The sequence below is a fragment of the Lissotriton vulgaris genome, chromosome 4_1, assembly GCF_964263255.1.
Source record: "Lissotriton vulgaris chromosome 4_1, aLisVul1.2, whole genome shotgun sequence".
Taxonomy (NCBI): Eukaryota; Metazoa; Chordata; class Amphibia; order Caudata; family Salamandridae; genus Lissotriton; species Lissotriton vulgaris.
In genome coordinates, this window is record NC_141691.1 from 898817185 (window position 1) to 898836930 (window position 19746).

The 19746-nt window shown below is 44.5% G+C and overlaps 2 protein-coding genes across 3 annotated transcripts in view; one reads left to right on the plus strand and one right to left on the minus strand.

Annotated features, from left to right (window-relative positions):
• The window catches only part of MBP (myelin basic protein), a 914133-nt gene that overhangs the window by 324081 nt on the left and 570306 nt on the right, over positions 1-19746 (minus strand). The window lies entirely within an intron of this gene.
• On the plus strand, positions 3280-10639 carry LOC147722699 (uncharacterized). Its single transcript, XM_086966582.1, has 2 exons — positions 3280-5357; positions 10549-10639. Exons 1-2 carry the CDS (start codon positions 3307-3309, stop codon positions 10637-10639), a joined length of 2142 nt encoding a protein of 713 aa, XP_086822708.1. The 5' UTR covers positions 3280-3306.

The following is a 19746-nucleotide window of genomic DNA, read 5'->3' on the forward strand; positions in this document are numbered from 1 at the left end:
ATGTGAGGCTTGTCTGGTGGCATAAGGAGCTAGTGCTGGGCCTGGCTGCAGGCCAGGCTATGTACTCAAAACTTTTCCTGCAAGGCTGAAAGGGTTAGATGTGCGGGAGGTTGGCCACAGGACTTGCCGAAGGGTCGAAAATTAAAAGGAATGGAAACTATATCTTACCCATAGCAAAGATTTTGAGGACATTTTTGAGGGAGTCTTACAGCTGCCCATACAACTTGTCATGTAAACATGCCAAACCTTTTGGACGCTTTCCCTTACTTCTGTTGCATTTGATGAAAGTCATGAAAGTTATTTAATTTGGTTAATGCCTGAACCATTGTTTATTTTGAGACAAAGTTTGCAGAGATTGATAAGGGCACATGACGTGCTTGCCTTGCAATAATAATAAACATTAGATTTATCTGTGTTCTTCTTGCATACCCTTGTATTGCAAAAAGGCTGGCTAGGTTAATGGTTACAGTGGTCTGATGGTTATCAGCATGCTTGGGTCTACTCACTTATTGGAGTTGATGGCCTGGCTGCTGGGTCTGTAGCTGAAGCTGAAGTGTTACAGCACCATGGCCAGGTCTTCAGAGCCAGGCTTCACCAATATCCAGTGTAGTATTTATTTTTCGACATAATGTAAATGTAAATGTGTGTGTCTTGTAAAGCGCACTGCGTCCTGGCGCTATAGACCGCTGGGGAACCCGTCCTGGCTTTCCCTGTGAGATGTTCCCTCCTGGGTATCTCAAAGGTGAAACCAGGCATCCCCGGCGTTTGTGGGGGGCCGTTGTGGAGATGAGGCAAGCTAATGCCCAGAGTTGCCGAGTGTAATCCCTGGTTAGAGTAGGCACCGAGGCGAGAATTATCGAGCCCGCTGACCCTGGTTCACGACCCTGCCACGCCGGGAATTGAACCCTGGTCCCGGGCCATCCTCTGCTTCCGGGCCTGCCGCCTCTAACCAGTGAGCCACACCACTCCACTCCACTCCATAATGTAAATATGTGAGCTATCTCATTTCAGTGGTGATGCTTCCTTTTGTAATCTTCCTTTCTCTTTCCTCTTTATGCACATATCAAATTGTGTGACCTATAGATGCTATTCCATAAATAAAAATACAAAACACGAAAACTGTCTTGAAGTGTGAAAATCTTTAGGCATGATAAGACCAGCAAAGACCTCAAGCTGCCTTGCAGTGCTTAATTTGTAAAGAAAAAAAAATGGTATCAATGTTTTTTCTTACAAGCCCACCAGCAGTACTGCTACTATTACTTACCAGTAATTGCATTACTCTGAGTCCTACTCTCGCTTACTTCCATTACACAGTGAGGCACAGAGGCCTCACTGGGTAATGGGAATAAGCGTGAGGGGCAATCGGGTAATACTCAATGCCAAAAAATAAGAAAGTCTAGTCCTGATTTCACCTTATGCCTTTGGTGATGCACTGTCATTATTTTCTATTTTGCTTAAACATGTACTATTGCATAGTAAAATTATTTGCATATAAAGTGTGAGTTTATGTTAAAGTTAACCATTGTTAATTTATGTTTACGTTAAGTTAGCCATAGTTAATGTAGGTCTCAGTAAAATAATTCTGGCTAACAACGAACCTAACCTTTGGCTGTTTTCACATTCCTTCTCTTGTTTCAGGAGCTGAGTAAGGATGTCTTTTTATGCGTCTTAGTGATTACTTTGGGCTATTGGATTCGGGGGACCAAGGACCCGGCTCCTGATGTAAACAAGCATTTGCTATGCAATAGGTCTCGCATTTGCGAGAGTCAGAGCTATTGGCATTGTACATGAAAATGCCTTTTATTTATGTGTTTTGAAAACCTGCAAGCGATGCGTAAACACGCCCTTAGTACTTATAGTCTTTGCTTGCGAGAAGCAAGGCTGGTAGTAAAAGAGGCGCAGTTACTGCCTGCCTTGGTTCTCGAAAGCAATGACTATAAGTAGAAAGTGTGTGTTTAAGCACCACTTGCAGGTCTTCAAAATGCATAAATAAAAGGGATTGTTATTTACAATGTCATTAGCTCAAACTCTAGCAAATGCAAGACTTATTGCATCCCAAATGCATTTATAAGGCAATAGGTCTCGCAATACTGAAAGTTTGAGACATTGGCATTGCATTATTATTTGCAACCCCAATAGCTCAAACTTTTAGTAATGCAAGACCTATTGCATTGCAAATGTTTGTTCCAGATGCGGCATGGGATGACTTCACTTTTGCATTTCACTTGCAGCAGGTCCGATTAAAGTTATCCAGGGTTGGAGACGTGAGTAATTTATGTCAGCAGAGGTTTAATTCTATGTCAGTCCACGGAGGCTCAGATTATGCTTCTCTTCACTTTACTGACATAAACAGCAGCCAATAAAAAACTTTAAACTGGCATGACCCCGGAAGGACAACCCCCTCCAACAGTATGCACCAATCACTATCAAGTCCACTGTATATCTGCCCATGTTTATCAATACGACCTCCTCTTTCTTTGCTGCTGCAGCAGCGAGTTAAGTGCCCTTCTATTTTACTTTTTTCTTGGGGGTAATGTGTGTAAGGGCGGTGGTTGTAGACGGCGCGCGCGCGCGTCAGTGATGATATGTGCTGAGCGGACCTCCGCTCGTGGTTGAGGTGTTTTGGTGACTTTGTGATTATTGCCTTTTTTTCAAGTTTTATTGTTTATTGGCCCGCGCGGGCGTTTTCTGTTTTCAGCGCGTAGCGCGACCGGCGGTGTACCGGTAGGGGGCGGTGGAGCAGGAGGAGGCAGACGCGAGACGCTCGCGCGCAGGAGGCAGTCGAACCCGACCCCCACACGCACTGCGCATGCGCGAGGAGCCGACTTTTGTTTTTCACTTTACCGGCTCCTCACGCATCGCGCTTTCAGACTGCATCAATCCTGGCCTCAGTAGAACGCTAAACGGAGCGCATCCGCATTAGAGTTCTGCTCTAGGGGAGCTTACAGTGTGCAAAATAGGGGTCTCCTTCCACCTAATATTCAGCCTCATTGCCTGTAGTGATTTTGGTTGTTTAAGTTTGTGTGTGTGTTGGAGGCTCCCCTGGGCTACTCCCCCCCCCCTTGAAGCTCCTCCACACCTCCCTGCTTCAGAGCTATGGCATACTACGCCGAGGAGGATAACCAGTGGGCAGAATACGATGAATATGTAGACTATGAGCCACAGGAAGAGCATTTGGAGGAGAATTTGGTAGAGGCCCTGGATTCCCACGTCCAGGGGTCAGTGAAGACTGCACTAGTCCAGGCTCTTAAGCCTTTTGCTAAGCCCCTTAAAAATTATGGAAAGAGAAAGTTCAAATCTGCCGGGATGGGTGGTACCTCTTCTCAGTCCTCGGCCCAGGTGTTGGCCCGAATGGCCAGGAATGTCCTGAAGGACCATGGCTCAATGGCGAATGACACGTCTGGGGATTCTTCCCCGACTCCGCCGGATTCATCTGATTCGGAGGTGGGATCAGTGGCCCCCAGAAAGAGATCTAGGAAGGTGAAGCACACCCAAAAGGCGGACGATGGTCAGGTACCCAGGAATCTTCTTTTTAACCCAAACAATATTGTGCACCCTCGGTCCACTGAGTGGATACCGTGCCCTGAGGTGGCACAATATGTGAGCAACAACCTGCGTCAGGGTTTCGATAATGGAGTGAGGGCCACGTTGCACTCCGAATGCCCCAGGCCATCCTTGACAGGGAAGGTGGCTGACACACCGGATTTAGATCCCACAATGGCGGCGTTTATGCGCAAGTTTGCGAAGGATCCAAAGAAGGGGCTGGATAGAGCATGGAGAGGTGTCCAGGACAAAATGTTGGATGTCGCCGGTCCCCTAACGAAGATTCTGGACGCGGCGGTGATAGCCAAGGATAGGAATGTGCCGCTGAATGTGTCGGAGGTTCTGGAATGGGCACAGCGTGCCATGTGCTTTTTAGGTAATGCCAATGTGGCCGTGTCTACAGAGCGGAGGCGCTCTTTTCTTATGAGACTTGACTCCCAGCTGGCGGAGATGGCCCCTTCCGAACCTGGTGTCCTAGCTAATGGTATGCTATTCGGAGACAAATTTGTCAGGGAGATGGGCAAATATGTTGCCACCTTCTCCGCATTAGACAGGGCCCAGTCCAACATCAAGAGGGTTCTCCATGGTGGTGTTTTTGATAGGGCCGGACGCCCAAGAGGTCGAGGGTCCGGCCGAGGTTATGCACAGACCTCACGTGGAGCAGAGCAGAGGGGCAGAGGTAATCGACGCCCCAACTTCTACCCCTCCCGTGATAGAGGAGGTCGTGGCAAGGGGCAAAGAGGAGACTATCGTGGACAACAGGCGAACTCAGGAGACTACTCCTACTCAGGTACGACTTCTATGCCCATCAGAGCATATGGTGGGGGGCAGACTGTCACTTTTTCTCCACAGGTGGCGCCAACTTACGAACGACCCTTGGGTGTTACAAACGATACAGGGTTTCCACATAGAATTTTATGCCTCCCCGATGCAGCGGCGGAGACCAGGTCCACTGTGTTTTTCCCAAGCAGAGCAGAGTTTCATCGATGCGGAGATATGCTCCTTGATCCAGAAGGGGGCGATTGTGGAATCCTCCCCACACGAGCTAGGCTTCGTCAGCACCGTCTTTGTGGTCCCGAAGAAGGACCAAGGGTATCGACTGGTGTTGAATCTCAAGGAGTTCAATGGCTGGGTCGTTTATCGACACTTCAAAATGGAGGGGATACACCTCCTGAGAGATATACTATTGGAACAGGATTGGATGGTGCGTCTGGATTTAAAGGACGCCTATTTAGCAGTGGCCATCTATCCCCCACACAGGCGGTTCCTGCAGTTTCAATGGCGCGATCGGTGGTTCGAATTTTCCGCCATGCCCTTTGGACTGTCATCCGCCCCATGGTGTTTCACCAAGCTGATGAAACCCATCGTGCAGACGTTGAGGGAACGGGGTGTTCGCCTCATTATTTACCTCGACGACATCTTGATCTTAGGTCAGTCACCGGAGGTGGTGTCGCTCCATCTGTCGTGGACGATCCACCTCCTTCAGGACTTGGGCTTTCTCCTGAACATACAGAAGTCGATCTTGCAGCCTTCTCAGGTGATGGAGTTCCTGGGTTTCCAGGTGGACTCGGTGAAAGCTCAATTACTCTTGCCCCTCAAGAAGAGGGTGGCGGTGAGGAAGGAGTTGAGGAGAGCGCTTGTCTCTCCGACAATCTCCTTGAGGACGTTGGCACGCCTGGTGGGGCTTCTGGCTTCTTCGATCCAGGCGATCTTTCCGGGTCCTTTGCATTACAGGGCCCTGCAGCGTTTGAAGGCCTTGCATTTGCGCAAGGGACTGACCTATGTCCAACAGATTTCTCTTTCTGCGGAGGCACGTACGGAGATAAACTGGTGGTTAGAGCATATGGATGCGTGGAACGGCAGAGCCATTTTCGCGGCCACCCCGGAAGTGGTGATAGAGTCGGATGCCAGCCGGTGGGGCTGGGGAGCCCGTTGCGGCTCGGTGGAGACCGGGGGCCGGTGGTCCCGCGAGGAGTTGAGTCTCCACATCAACTGTCTGGAACTCCTGGCGGGTTCTTTTGCGATCCGCACTCTGTCCCCTCAGGGAGTTTCGTGTTGTATTCTCCTCCGCATGGACAATGTGTCCGCGGTACGCTACATAAATCGCCTGGGAGGCACCAGGTCGCGTCTCCTAGCGGAGATAGCCAAGGACTTTTGGCATTATTGCCTGGCCCATCAAATTTCGGTGACGGCGGAATATATTCCGGGGTCTGCCAACGTGACGGCGGATTGGAACTCTCGATACTTGAGAGATGCGAGCGATTGGAGACTGCACCCTCGAATCTTCGGGGCATTGAACCACAAATGGGGTCCGTGTGTGGTAGACCTTTTTGCCTCTCGGCTCAACAGGCAACTTCCCCAGTTTTACAGCTGGCGCCCGGATCCCTTGGCGATCAGCTCGGACGCCTTCCTTCAATCGTGGACGACGGGCATTCTGTATGCGTTTCCTCCTTTTATCATGATCCCGAGAGTTCTGGCTCAGGTTTGGAGGCAGAAAGCGGAATTGGTCTTGGTCTCACCGTGCTGGAAAGCACAAGCGTGGTTCCCGGTGGCAATGAGTCTCACCTGTGCAGCGCCGGTGCAAATTTCGACGTTCCCGGATCTTCTCACGGACCCGGTGGGTCTTCCCCACCCGCTGGTCCTTCAGAATCAGTTGTCCCTCATGGCGTGGAGACTTTCCGGCGACGTTGGCAAATGCCGGGAGTTTCAGAGGACACTCTCTTTTTCCTATCTCAGGCATGGGCACCTTCCACCCACAAGCGATATGAGTCAGCTTGGAGACGATGGGTTGGTTGGTGTAACGAACGGCAGGGGGATCCGATGGGATCCGATATTACTGTCATAGCGAATTTCTTATCGGAACTGGCGCGGTCTGGTCTGGCTTATCGCACAGTGAATAACTTCCGATCGGCGATCTCCGCGGGGCACCCGCATGTTGACGGTAAGCCCGTTGGGGAACACCCTTTGGTGTGCAGGGTAGTCAGGGGGGTCCGCTTAGTGAAGCCCCCTCAACCCAGGTATACTGAACTCTGGGACGTGTCAGTGGTCCTACGTTTTTTGGCGGCCTGGCCGGCTAATGAGGGTCTGTCTCGCAAACAGCTCTCAGCTAAACTTACACTTCTCCTCTGCCTGGTTTCATGCAGGCGAGTGTCGGATATTCGGGCCTTGGATTTATCAGGTAGAGTATTCACTCCCACGGGAGTTTCTTTTACGATCTCTAGGCGTACAAAAACGCATACAAAATGTATTGCATATCCTGCATTTCCTCATCACAGTAAATTATGTGTGGTCAAATGTTTGAAGGTATATGAGGATTGTACTAGGGAATTTAGAACTGGTTTTGGTCAACTGTTGATTTCATTACAGAAACCTTTCCGCCCAGTCACCAGTGCAACTCTGGCCAGGTGGGTTACCTGGTTGTTGGGCCTGGCGGGTATTGATACCTCTATATTTGGGGCTCATTCTGTGAGAGGGGCTATGGCCTCAAAATCCTTTGGTGCCGGCTCCCGGCTTCAAGATATCATGACTGCGGCAGATTGGTCTTCTGATTCCACCTTTAAAGTGTTTTATCATAAGCCTATTGTGGATGTGGCCTCGGTGGTGGTGGATAAACTTTAAACTAGCATAATCTGAGCCTCCGTGGACTGACATAGAATGAAAAATTGTCTAGCAGACGCGACAAAGAATTTTCAATTCTATTAAGGACACGGAGGCGAGGATTATCCCACCCGGGCTTGCAGGATTGTATTTCATGCAATGTTATATGGTTGATGAATTCTTGTACCCACCCGAATGATTGTTATTGGCTTGTTGCCTTTCCAAGTTTGGGAATGGCCATTACGACTTATGTTCTTGTTTCAGGAGATCAGCACAAGCAGGCATGAGGTGAACAGTCTATGCTCTGGAAATCTGTGACGTGGTGCAGGAGGTGCCTTCCTCGACGATGGATGCGATGGTTGCCACGTTGGCCTCCGGTCTTGTTGGACTGATGATGTGTCGCAAAGAAAGAGGAGGTCGTATTGATAAACATGGACAGATATACAGTGGACTTGATAGTGATTGGTGCATACTGTTGGAGGGGGTTGTCCTTCCGGGGTCATGCCAGTTTAAAGTTTTTTATTGGCTGCTGTTTATGTCAGTAAAGTGAAGAGAAGCATAATCCTCGCCTCCGTGTCCTTAATAGAATTGAAAATTCTTTGTCGCGTCTGCTAGACAATTTTTCACTCTGGAGCTGAACATGGTGCTCCCCGATCTCGGCGATTGGCTGCAGGAGACGCTGCCGGTGGTTGGTTGCCGCACTTTAACTAAGAGCCCTGAGGAGGGAGACCGTTGGATGCAGACAGGAACGAAACAAAATATACGTAAATAGAAAAAAACAAGTTGGCTGAGCCGAGCACAATGAGTTGTGCGGCTGCCATTATTAAATATGTAAATTTAAAAAACTCAGCGAGTTCAGTGAGTCGCATACAACGAGTTGCGCGGCCGCCATTATTTGGCATGTAAATAAAAAATGCATTTTGAGTGAGCCGCACTCAACGACATGCGCGGCAGTCATTATTTAGTATGTAAATAAAATACAACAACAAATTGATCCGCACACAACGAGACCCGTGGCTGCCATTTTTCAGTATATAAATTTTAAAAACAATTTGGAAAACAAACCATGAGCTGCTGTTTTAAATCTGACAGGCGAGGAAAGCTGGGCGCTGCCCCTCTTGTAAGACAGTGAGGCAGAAATAGGAAGCTGAAACCAGATACCACAGTGGACGGCAGCCCGTGCCTGCAGTAAGACAACAGCCTGGCTTATGCACACACTGGATCGTCTTGGGAGCTGCCAGGCTCTCGATAAGTAGAAAAACAAACACTCATGTGAAAAACGGTAAGGGTTAACAACACAAGCACAGAAAATAAACTTTAAATTTCTTAATCAGTTCTTCGAAATTGTTCCCTTTTCTTACACAGTACACTCAAAACCTCATATGGTTCTACCGTTAAGAACCTCGTCTGTCCAAAATAAGCATCCAATAAATTGAGGGAGCGTCTTAATGTTCAAAGATGTATCACAGGTTCAACGATGTTGATTCCAAAAATGTTTCTTTATTTGCAGTTCATTCAGAAATGGCGACAGCTTGTTCATCCAATCCCAATTATTTTACAATATGATCCTCTTAACGTAACTCAGAATCTTGACAGTGGGCAGTCTCAGCCAGCGACATCGGGCGTCTTGCTATACCAATGTGCTGGTACAGTTTAAGGGAACAAGAGAAGTCGAGGCCTGAATAATTGATTGAATGATAATAGAGAAAAGTGTGGTACTTTTTATTTTGAATTGACAGTCAACTGTGGGATAGAGGTGAATCCCGATGAGAAAGTTTCTTTCTAGAACTTAAATTACAGTGTTTGGAAGATAGTGCATGGAAAAGCGCTGTTGTTCAGAAGTCTACGAAGCTGGTGTCCAATGAGTGCACATTAGGTAAGTAAATAGCTCTCTGACTGCTAATGAAAGCTCCGGAGTAACGACACAAGTAAGAGGGCCAGTCCTCATGGGAGGTAACAACAGAGTAAAGGGAGGGACTATTAAACTTATTAACAAATCAGAAGCCAACATTTACAAAGGACAATGACACAAGTCAACGAAAAATATGGGCACAGCTTCAAGTCTATACCTGAATACAGCATTTCTAGAAGAGACAGCGCAAGCGCTGCCTAGGCAAGATCTAAAAAGGACAGTTTGGCTGAACCGATTTGCCGAAAGTGAAACAACTTAGTCCTGAGTCCATAGGTAAGGCAGAAGTGTAGTTGCTTTAGGATATTTTGACAACTGGATTACATGGAGGTCAATGTTTGTGCACTGTAGGATTCCTCCAGCCCAGAAGAGTGAGCAAGAGAGGACCCAGATCCAGTTCGGAGGACTGGTTACACATTGCTTTTGTGAGTTTGAATCCAAACGGGATTAAATTAGAGGATAAGGCAGGGTGGATAAAAACAAGGAATGGTTACAGAGCTCTATTATTTTCCCCCTTTTTTTACTTTTCCTTGTTATGTAAAAAAAAATTGGATTTTCAACCCAGTGGGTCTCTGATATTAAGCGTGGGATAGAATATAATATTATTGAGTTTATACACCAATAATAGAATGAATCACCAGGCAGTTCATTGAAAAATATATTGATGTGAAGACCCTTTGTAGAAACAATGTACTCTGTATAATGATTATAGCATACTGATATAATAACAAAGGGTGAATATACAGATTGTATTATCACTAATAAGTGGTGTATTTCAGTGTATTATGCGTGAACAATATGAATACGAATAAAGAAAGAAAGTAGGAGTAAATATGTATTTACAAAATCCGATTTGCAGCCAATTATTTGAATATTTCATGTATATTGTTATGAGTGATGTATTATGTAATGCAATGGTAAAATAATCATGTCTCTCTGTCTCTTACATGAATTGTTTTTTTTTTTTTTTTTTTAATTTCTGTAATTTTTTATTGTATATAAAAAAATATATATTTACAAGGAGCATACATGAGAAGAAAGGAACTAATATGTTCTGATGAAGGCGGTGTGACCATTTTTGATCCCATGGAAACACGGTGTCAACAGATTTTTTAGACAGATTTTTTTAAAGTTTGATGTTAATATGAAATGAGTCATGTACGTGATCATCATATGGATGTACTAGATTGTTTTATTTATGGAATATGTTTTTAATATATGCAATTGATATGTTTTTAATTGAGATTAATAAATAGTATTGTTTTTACTAAAATTGAAACAGAGAGTGATTTTATATTGGCTTTAGATTGAATTTACATTGGCTTTGGGTGTGAAAATTGGATAACCAGTTTGAATCTTCAGAGAACGGTTCATGAGAGAAATAAGCACAAGAGGGAAACATATTTTCCCTCTCCCACAACAATGGCAGTATGGCAGAAGACACAGTATGTAGCTGTACTGCCATATTGCTCTATAATTTCATGATTCTGCCTCAAAAGATTAAGTGGCATCACATTACCAGGAGCAGGTACTGATGGTGGAGCATATTCAGTACGTGTTGGTGGAAGTGCTGATGGAGCAGAAGAATGATAAGATATTACTGAGGGACAAGTGCAGCCGATGGTGGAGGTGCTGACGCAGCAGAAAAAGTCGAAGGTGTTGAGGCAACTAAAGAAGTGGCTGCAGTCAATATTTCTGCTTCGACCTCTTCTATCTCCTGCGGATGCATTCTTTCTGAAAGAGCCAACCTGGTGAAATGATTTGCCTGCAGATGTTTTCTCATTCGAGTGGCACCAAACAAGCACTGTTTCATGTTCCAACTGGGAAATAACTTTATTGCATAGGTTGCAGGTAACACGTTTTCAATTCACCTTTTTCCCTCCAGGTGGAATTAGATTTTTTTTCCTTTCATTTCTTTCTGTGTGCCACCGCTGCTTCCTCCTCTTGCAAAAACAGGATGATCTTCTTCAGCTATTGCAGTTCTCCAGTGGTTCAAGAGTAGCTTCAGAACAAAAGATATTCCCTCAGCCAAAGAGCACAATGTTCTCTTTGGAAGACATCAAATTGAATGAGGCTAAGTGGTATGCACTTCCTGTTTCCAACAATTGACAGAGTTCTAAACAAATGAAATGCTGTTTTACAAAAATGAAAGTACGGCGGAAGTATCTTGATCAGTGGTGACTGGTGAATTTATAAAGTGGTAGGATATAAAAAAGATTTTAATTGAGCAAGACAGCAAAGAGGATGAGCTACATTTCTTTGCCAAATATAGGGAGCACATTACAACAGACTTCCCTTTCAGTTCAGTAATCACACTGTTGTCAGTTGGGGTGTGTATATTTCTAAGTTGGAGGCCTTGTGGCTACAGATTCCAACAATGCAACATCAGGAAGCAGTTTTGAATCCTGGCGAATCTCCTTGTGCCGAAAAAAGTAACGCAATCTGTGATTCAAAATACAAAATTAGCTTATCTTGATTGCTCAACGCTCAGTCTTATTATAGGAACTATATGGCCCAAAGAGCTGCATGATGTATGCAGCGTCTTATTTTTCACTAGGATAGCAGGCACTACTTGACAATTATGTTGATTGCTTGCTCTGAGATCATTGCACAGGGCTTTCTTCTGTGGGTTTATAACAGAGCAGCCATAAAGGGGGGCCAGTGAAAATAATGAGTCATGAGACCTTAAATGTGCATAAACTACTGAACATATTTATACCAAATCACATCAAGTATGTTTTCTGGGTAAAGGTCTAGCTTTCTGCCAACTTTTAGTGTAATTCCATTGAGTCATTTTGGCTTTAGTGCTTTGTAAAATTCTCGATGGAAATTGCATTTTGGGCCCCTATTTTTCTTGGCCACCGGTGGATAGATCACCCCAAATATTTTCAGGAAGGAGCTGAGGTGGATAAACCTCTTGTAAAGTTTTGTGAATATTTGTCAAATGACAACAAAGTTATTAGCCGAACAAGTTGCTGTCTGTCAATCAAACGGCTTGGCAAACACAACAAGATGATGGAAGGAGTGCTGAAACGTTTCAACCACTCACCCCCATTCAAGAGATCTGGGTTTAATCCATCATTCTTTTGCTCACTATGCCATCCCAGTTTGGACCCAACAAAATGCAAATCAGTCTTGACCCTGTTCCTCATGGTAACAGTCCAGCCCAAACTTCCAGGTCCTGTCTGGACCGGAAACAAGCATCCTGGTACTGGCTTTGGGGTATCAACCCAATCAGCCAGGCGCATATCCATGGCCACTTAAGGCGAACATAGCAAAACAACAAGATGATGGCTGGAGTGCTGAAACTTTTCAAACACTCACCCGCAGTCAATCAAATAGCTTGGGAACACCCAGATATCTATACATTTTTAACCTTAATTTCTCAATATCGATTGAATGGAGTGACACCAAATCACAAAAAAGCACTCTTTCTGGGTATAGATCTAACTTTCTACCAAATTTGATGTAATTCAATTCAGCCATTTTTTCGAAATCGCTGTTTAATTTTCCCATGGAAAACGGTGTGGGGAAAAAATGCTTTGGGACTCTCTTTTTTCTCTGCTCCTGCTTGACCGGTCACTTACAAACTTTTTAGGAAGGAGCAGAGGTAGATGAGACTTTTTTTTGGAAAGTTACATGAAGATTTGTAAAACGGCACCAAAGTCATTAGTAAACCAAGAAATCTGTTTCCTATGGAAATGTGGTCCTTTCTATACCAAACAGGCAGCTAGAGAAGAGAAGTTGTTTTATATGTTGTGTTAACTGTGTTCCCATATAGTCCACAACACACTGATCTCCAGGTTGATGTGGCACCAAGATACAGGAGAGAAGATAACTCTTTGTCTGCATGGGATGCTACAGACATAATTCAAAAGTATAAAAAGTGTGAGTAAGCAGAGGTCGCAGGTGGAACTCAGAAGGGGCACAACTGGCACACAATGGGCTGGATGTACCGCATTCTCTATGTAAGCATCGATTAACATGAGCCAATCCCTTTTCCCATGTGGAGTCCGAGATTGAAGATGTACTGCTTTTAAGGTGCTATCCTTTTATTTGGGGTACATGGATTCTTTTGGCGTATTGTCATTAATACCTTAGAAAAAGAAACTCTTCTCTTCTAGATACTGTGTACCTTAAAACTCCCTCCTTAAATCCCTCTTCTATTCCCCCTTTTCTCTCAGTCAATTGATCTTTTATTACTAGGCTGTTCCCCACTCTCCTTTGCTTTATACTTTTGTGTTGTGCTATGTAAGAACCCACTCGCCCATATTCTCTTCTCGGTATTAACGTAAAGCGTTATGATGCCTTTGAGCCTTGTATGTCAGAGTACCTAGTTAAATTTTCAAAAATCCGAGTGCGATTCTCACACACATACATCGATTTGAGCCTTGTATTCGCAACAGAAACCTTTAATTTGCATTGTACAGGACGAAAGAGAAATGTGCTTTAAAAAAGAACATAATGAAAAAACAGATTCCCAGGCATATTATCCAAAAGCTCACGCAGGGGAAAATACCCTAGTGAAAAATAGCACCAGGTTAGTAGTGCTTATCAGTTGAGATGTAATTCCAGTCAGAGAAGAGGGGGTTATTGTGCTGGACAGCAAGTGTGCTGGATCCACAGAGGATGGCTTTGAAGCCCTGTGCATAGCACCCTGATCGCGAAATGGGGATGATCTGGTATTGGTGTATGGGGAGGTAGCTTGATGTCTAATCAAGTGTTAGTGAGTGTTGCCCCCTGGTGACTTATCTACAAACTGCAATAAATAATTTAAAATAAAGTTAAATGGAGGAGCAATCCTTTTGGGCTGGAATTGTTTGGAAAATCCCAGATTAATACGTAACTGCAGACAGAATAATTAGATCACTGTATTTTTCAAGGGTTGGGTACAAACTGAGATAGGAAAGCACTCTCAAGCGGGAGGATGTTTGTCAAAGTAATTGCACAACATAACAAAACGTGTATTTGTAAAGCGAACGTTCACCCAACCGTATCTTGGCACTGAATAACAGATGTCTATTGTTACCCAACTCAATGGTACTCATTTTATAATTCGCAGAAAGATGAAAGGCTGAGTTGGCCTGCTGAAATTTGAACCTGTGAACAACCACAGGCCCCTAAGTGCACTAAGCCACCAAACCCAGCACACACCTACGCATTAAATACATTGAGTAAATACAGAAATATATATGTATACCTTTTGTGTGAACTTGTTAACAAGAAGGCGCACAGTCGTCCTGGACAAGCAAACTCCCAGAACGCACTATCAGCCTGATTCATCATAGACCCGTTTTGCGAGTCTATAATAGCGATTCATAAGGAATCGCTATTACAGACTCGCAAAACAGGATTCATGTAGGAATCGCAAAAAGATTTGTGATTCCTACACAATCCTTATTTGCGATTAGCAAATTGCTAATTGCAAATAAGGAATAACTCCCCATTCATTCCTATGGCTCAAAAGGCCCATAGGAATGAATGGGGAGTATTCCTTATTTGCGATTAGCAATTAGCTAATAGCAAATAAGATAGCGATTTAAAGGGTGCCAGGGGTATCCAAAGGACACCCTGTAGCACCCCTTAAATGCAAATTGAAACAGGTGTTGTGCACACACATGTCCAACGGACATGTGTGTGTGCAACATGCAACTTAGAAAAATGCTTTTAAAAGCATTTTTCTGAGTTTTCGCTATTTACCGCGAGGTTTGACCTCGCGGTAAATAGCGGGCCGAAATTGCGAATTCGCAATTTTTGAATGGATGATGAATTGCATTTAAGGAATCTCAAATAGAGATTCCTTAAATGTAATTCCTCGCAAAATTGCGACATCGCTATTACCGATTTTTGCATTTGGGATGATGAATCCCAAATGCAAAAATAGAGCTCGCAAAGGGCCAGATCCTCAGAATCTGGCCCTTTGCGAGCCGATTTCGGCTTGATGAATCAGGCTGTAAGCACCCTCTCCGAGGTTGTTCGGCGGCGCACAGCGCTTATTTCTGTGTACGGTTCGAATTTTGCCATTTACAGAAGCAATTTCGTTCTCCGGCGGAGATGCAGCCGTGCTATCAGATTCTGTAATTGGTGAGTATGACATGCCCGAAGCAGCTCCGGGCAAACACACCGAGGCAAGACTGCCAGCGAAATGGAACGTTATTTTTCTTGTTTTTTGCTCGTTCTAATATCAATTCCTCTTTACCAGCTTGGAAAGTAGAATATCAGCCCGGGTAAGGGCGGAACTCTGCGACTGAAATCTTTCAAAAACACCCTGGGGCTTATTTACAAGCCTCTTGCACCACTTTTGCATCATTTTCAACATGGAAAAAGTGAAGTACGGGTAGGGCATAAGCCACCCGGTCTTAAAAGCGGGGAGTAAACAAATCAGGGAGAGCCGATCCCGAGCTGAGGCAAAGGTCTGGTTTGGCCGCAGGAGGCTGTGCGCGAGTCGAGCCACAGAAATGTTTGGCATGTAAGTTGTGTAACAACATCATGTAAAAATATGATAAAGACGCTTCAAAATTCAAACAGGTGCATTCACTTAACATGCCGAAACATTTCACTTTACTGCATCCGATTATATCACTGCCCTGAGCGGCGTTAATTAAAATTGATGCTGTTTAAACATGAAATTAGACACATAATGCACCCCTTCCTCTTAACTAGGTGGCGGGTGAGTTCTCATGTGCACCCTGTATGTGGCCTCGTCTAATTCCACATGGTGCTACAATATTTTCTAATAAACCGTAGACCAGAGTGATGTCTGGCTAGGATCACACAACTTGGTCAAGCAGGGAAGATGGGATTGATCTTTGGGGCCGCATTACAGCCATGCCCTAGGGGCGCAACAGGTATTTGCGTCTACTTTGTGTGCCCCCGGGGTACTTTGGTTTTGCGGAAGTGGTTTGCAGAAGCTTGTGCGTCCCCTCGTGTAATACCGATAGCGCTGGCGCACATAAAGCACCAGCACAAGAGGTTGTTCTCTTATTTGCATGGGTCGTAGCTCCACGCAACTGACGGAATGCCTTTGCCTGTGCGCCTGCGCTATATTACAGACACGGGTATAGAGGTAAAGAACCTGTCAGGAGGCGCAGTGACAGTGCGCCGCCTAAAAGGGGTGCACCGTCAGTGTGCCCCCTAATGGCAGCCCTCTGGAGGGGAGAGAGGGGGTCCCTGGACACTCTAGAACATTCACTCTTGTAGGAGTGTGATGGTTAGTAGTTGTGTTGCTAGGTAGACATCCTTTTGTACGCAGTCATTACACCGCGTACCATTACCACGCATACGTTATAACGCATGTGCTGTAATAACGCATACCCTTTACCACGCATGTTATTACTTCGCATACTCTGTTACAACCCCTGCGTAGTAATGCATGTATGTATGACGGGAGTTGAGGAGGCAGCAATGACGAATTACAGTGAGGAGGAGTCCAGAAAGACGGCGTAGAGGAAGGAGAACAGATGACAACAGCATCGAAGGAGGGGCTAGGGCACCCACCGAGGAGAGAGAGGTAAGAGGGACTGTTTAATTTTTTAGGGTTTATGTTTGAGGAGTAGTGTTTTAGTATAAGGGTAGTGTTGTGGGTTGTGTGGGGTAGTGTTTGTGTGTAGATACAGGAGTGGGGGATGGGGGAGGGTTGCGCAGGGGTTAGTATTTTAGGAATTAGTGTAGTGTGTTGTGTTTGTATAGTGCAGGGTAGTGCTGAAGTGTAGGGAGCCGATTGGGGGTTGGGGCAGGGTCATGCTTGGGGTTTTGGTTTAGGGTTTAGGGTAGTGTAGTAGTGTTTGTGTAGTGTAGGGTAGGGTAGTTTTTTAGGGTTTAGGGTAGTGTCAGGGCGTTGTGTAGGGAAGTGTTTGTGTGTAGGGGCTGGACTGGGAGTAGGGGCAGGGTTGTGCTTAGGGTAGTGTTTTTGGGTTTTAGAGTAGTGTTGTAGTGTTTGAGTAGTGTAGGGTAGTGTTGTAGAGTTTAGGGTAGTATCGGGGCTTGTGCTGGGCAGTGTTTCAGTGTAGTGGATAGAATGGGGGTAGGGGCATGGTTGTGCTGGGGGTAGTGTTTTAGAGTTTAGGGGTCGTGCAGGGTAGTATTTAAGTGAAGGGGACGTACTTGGAGTAGGGGTAGGGTCGTGCAGCGGGTAGTGTTTTAGGGTTTAGGGTAGTGTTGTAGTGTTTGTGTAGTGTAGGGTACTGTTGTAGAGTTTAGGGTAGTGTCTGAGGTCCTGCAGGATAGTATTTGGGAGTAGGGACAGGACTGGTGCCCAGGGCAGGGTCATGCTGGTAGTAGTGTTTTAGGGTTTAGGGTAGTGTTGTGGTGTTAGATAGTGTAGGTTACTAATACTGTTTAGTAGTTAGTGTAGTGTCGGGGGGTTGTGAAGGGTAGTGAATGAGTGTAGGGACCGGAGTGGGGGAATGCATGTGTTCGTGCAAGGGGTAGTGATTTAGGGTTTAGGGTAGTGTAGTGGTGTTTCAGTAGTGTAGGGTATAGTAGTGTAAAAAAGGGGTTAAATGTCCTTTTTTAATACGACACGTTATTCCGCATACCATTTTTATTCCTAGGCAAGTTTTTACTTCGTATACATTAACACTGTCAATGTAATGGTATGTGAACTAAAAACGTGCATAGTAATGGTTATTGCTAAGGAATAACCAAATAGTAATGGCATGCGAAGTAATGGCATGCGAAATAACGTGCCATATTCGTGTTGCTACCCTCATTGGCAGGGAAATGGGTAGTACAAGCTGGAGTGGCCCCTAGCCAAGGGCCCTGACACTTATATATATTATTTTTACAAATCAAGCACTGTAACTTGTACATTAAACCAGTTCTCTTTAGAGATCTGCCCCTGAATTAGTCCCTCTTATTGAACAAAGCATGACAGACTTCTTTTCAGTGGCTGATTCCAATAACAATCATACATTCTGGGCGATTTTGAGAGTAAATACACCGTCACTGGAATTAGGAATTACTGGTGACATGCATCATTGTAGGAATTTGCATTTCCTAAATTGCGAAAATTAAGGAATCGCAATTTAGGAATTGCAAAATCCTATGCATCAAGAAATCCTAATTTTTTTTAGGATTTCTTAATTTTCTGAATTTGTGATTCCTTAATTGCGAATCGCAATTAAGGAATGGCATTACATTGATTCCTATGGGCCTGAGGCCCATAGGAATCAATGCCGTTTTGCATTTCTATTTTTTGGAATTCGCAATTTGTTGTTGCATTGCAAGGGTGCAGAGGGGGGTCCAAAGGCCTCCCCGCTGCACCCCTGAAATGTATTTTAAAGTGCATGTTTCACACACACATGTCCTAAGGACATGTGTGTCTGTAACATGACACTTTCCAAAATGCATTTTTGTGCTTTTTTAAAGAATTTAGCAAATTAACACGAGGGTCAACCTCGTGTTAATTTGCACTTCCTATTTCAAAATTCGCATTTAAAAAATTGATGCATTGCATTTAAGGAATCGCACAAATGCGATTCCTTAAATGCATTCGCATTTTTAGGAAATGCAAAAAAAAAGCGAATTTTGAAAAATTCTTTCATGCATCCCAAAAACGTATTTAGGAAGCGCAAACGGCCGAATTTACCGATTCGCACCGTTTGCACTTCCTAAATAGGTTGATGCATGTGCCCCTAAGACTCACATCCTTGCTGTCCTTGCTTGAAAAGCATACACCCACTGGCCGATTCAGATATTACACTTGCTTACCTGTGCTGAGATTGCGTAACTCTCTGGTGTTTATTCACAAAAGCATTCTGGATTATACAAAGAAGAACGGATGCAGTATTCTTGGATTTAGTTTTACATGGCTTTGTGAATTGACCCCAAAATATCTGATTTGGGAATAATCAGGGAATGTTTATTCACTTTTAGTACAGACAGAGAGGCGCGTACCCTCTTTGCTCTTTCACTAATAGAGAGTTGGACGTTTAGGGGCCGCCCCACAAAGAATTCGTAAAAAATGACTCCTGTGATACCACTTCTCCTCCTCATAAATGCTTTTATGAATCCCAAGAGTTTCCAAATCCCATCATACTTTACTTAGACCACTTAATGTTCAGACAGTAAATTAGAAAGCTTCAACCTTTTCTTTGTTTACCCTCAGGCGTTTGAATGATGTGTTTATACTGACTGCAGAGTTAATTAAACCTGCAATTAGCACGCGCACGAGAACCGCTGCTTGCTAAATGAGTGCATAGGAAACATCAAAACTGGAAATGATCTTGCAAGAAAGTGAAATCAGGAAGTCAAGAAAAAAAAAATTAAGAAAACAACGTATATTCTCAAAGTCTTGACTTACAAAAATGTATATACAGCTTGAAAGGAGGAGATGCGGTTTGACTTTGGCACAGAGGAACTAGATTCTAATCCCGGCATTAGTTTTTGACACCCCGTGATTCTGGCCACATTGCTAAATTGGTTTATGCCCGACAAGCAGAACTTGAAAGACTGGCAATCGGACTAACCCCAATAAGACTGGAAGCTGGCAGCAAATTCTATGCTCCATGTAAATACATATTTTTGTACAATAAAAAATAGAAATAAAAAAAAACCACAAACGCGTAGCATAGTTAGGTTCCCTTACAAAGTGGTCTAATGCAATTGGGCCTAGTTAGTGTTATATAAAATTGCAACAACAAAAAATCCAGCAACGAGGCCCTTTGCGTGGGTGTGTTTGGGATTTGATTACTTCA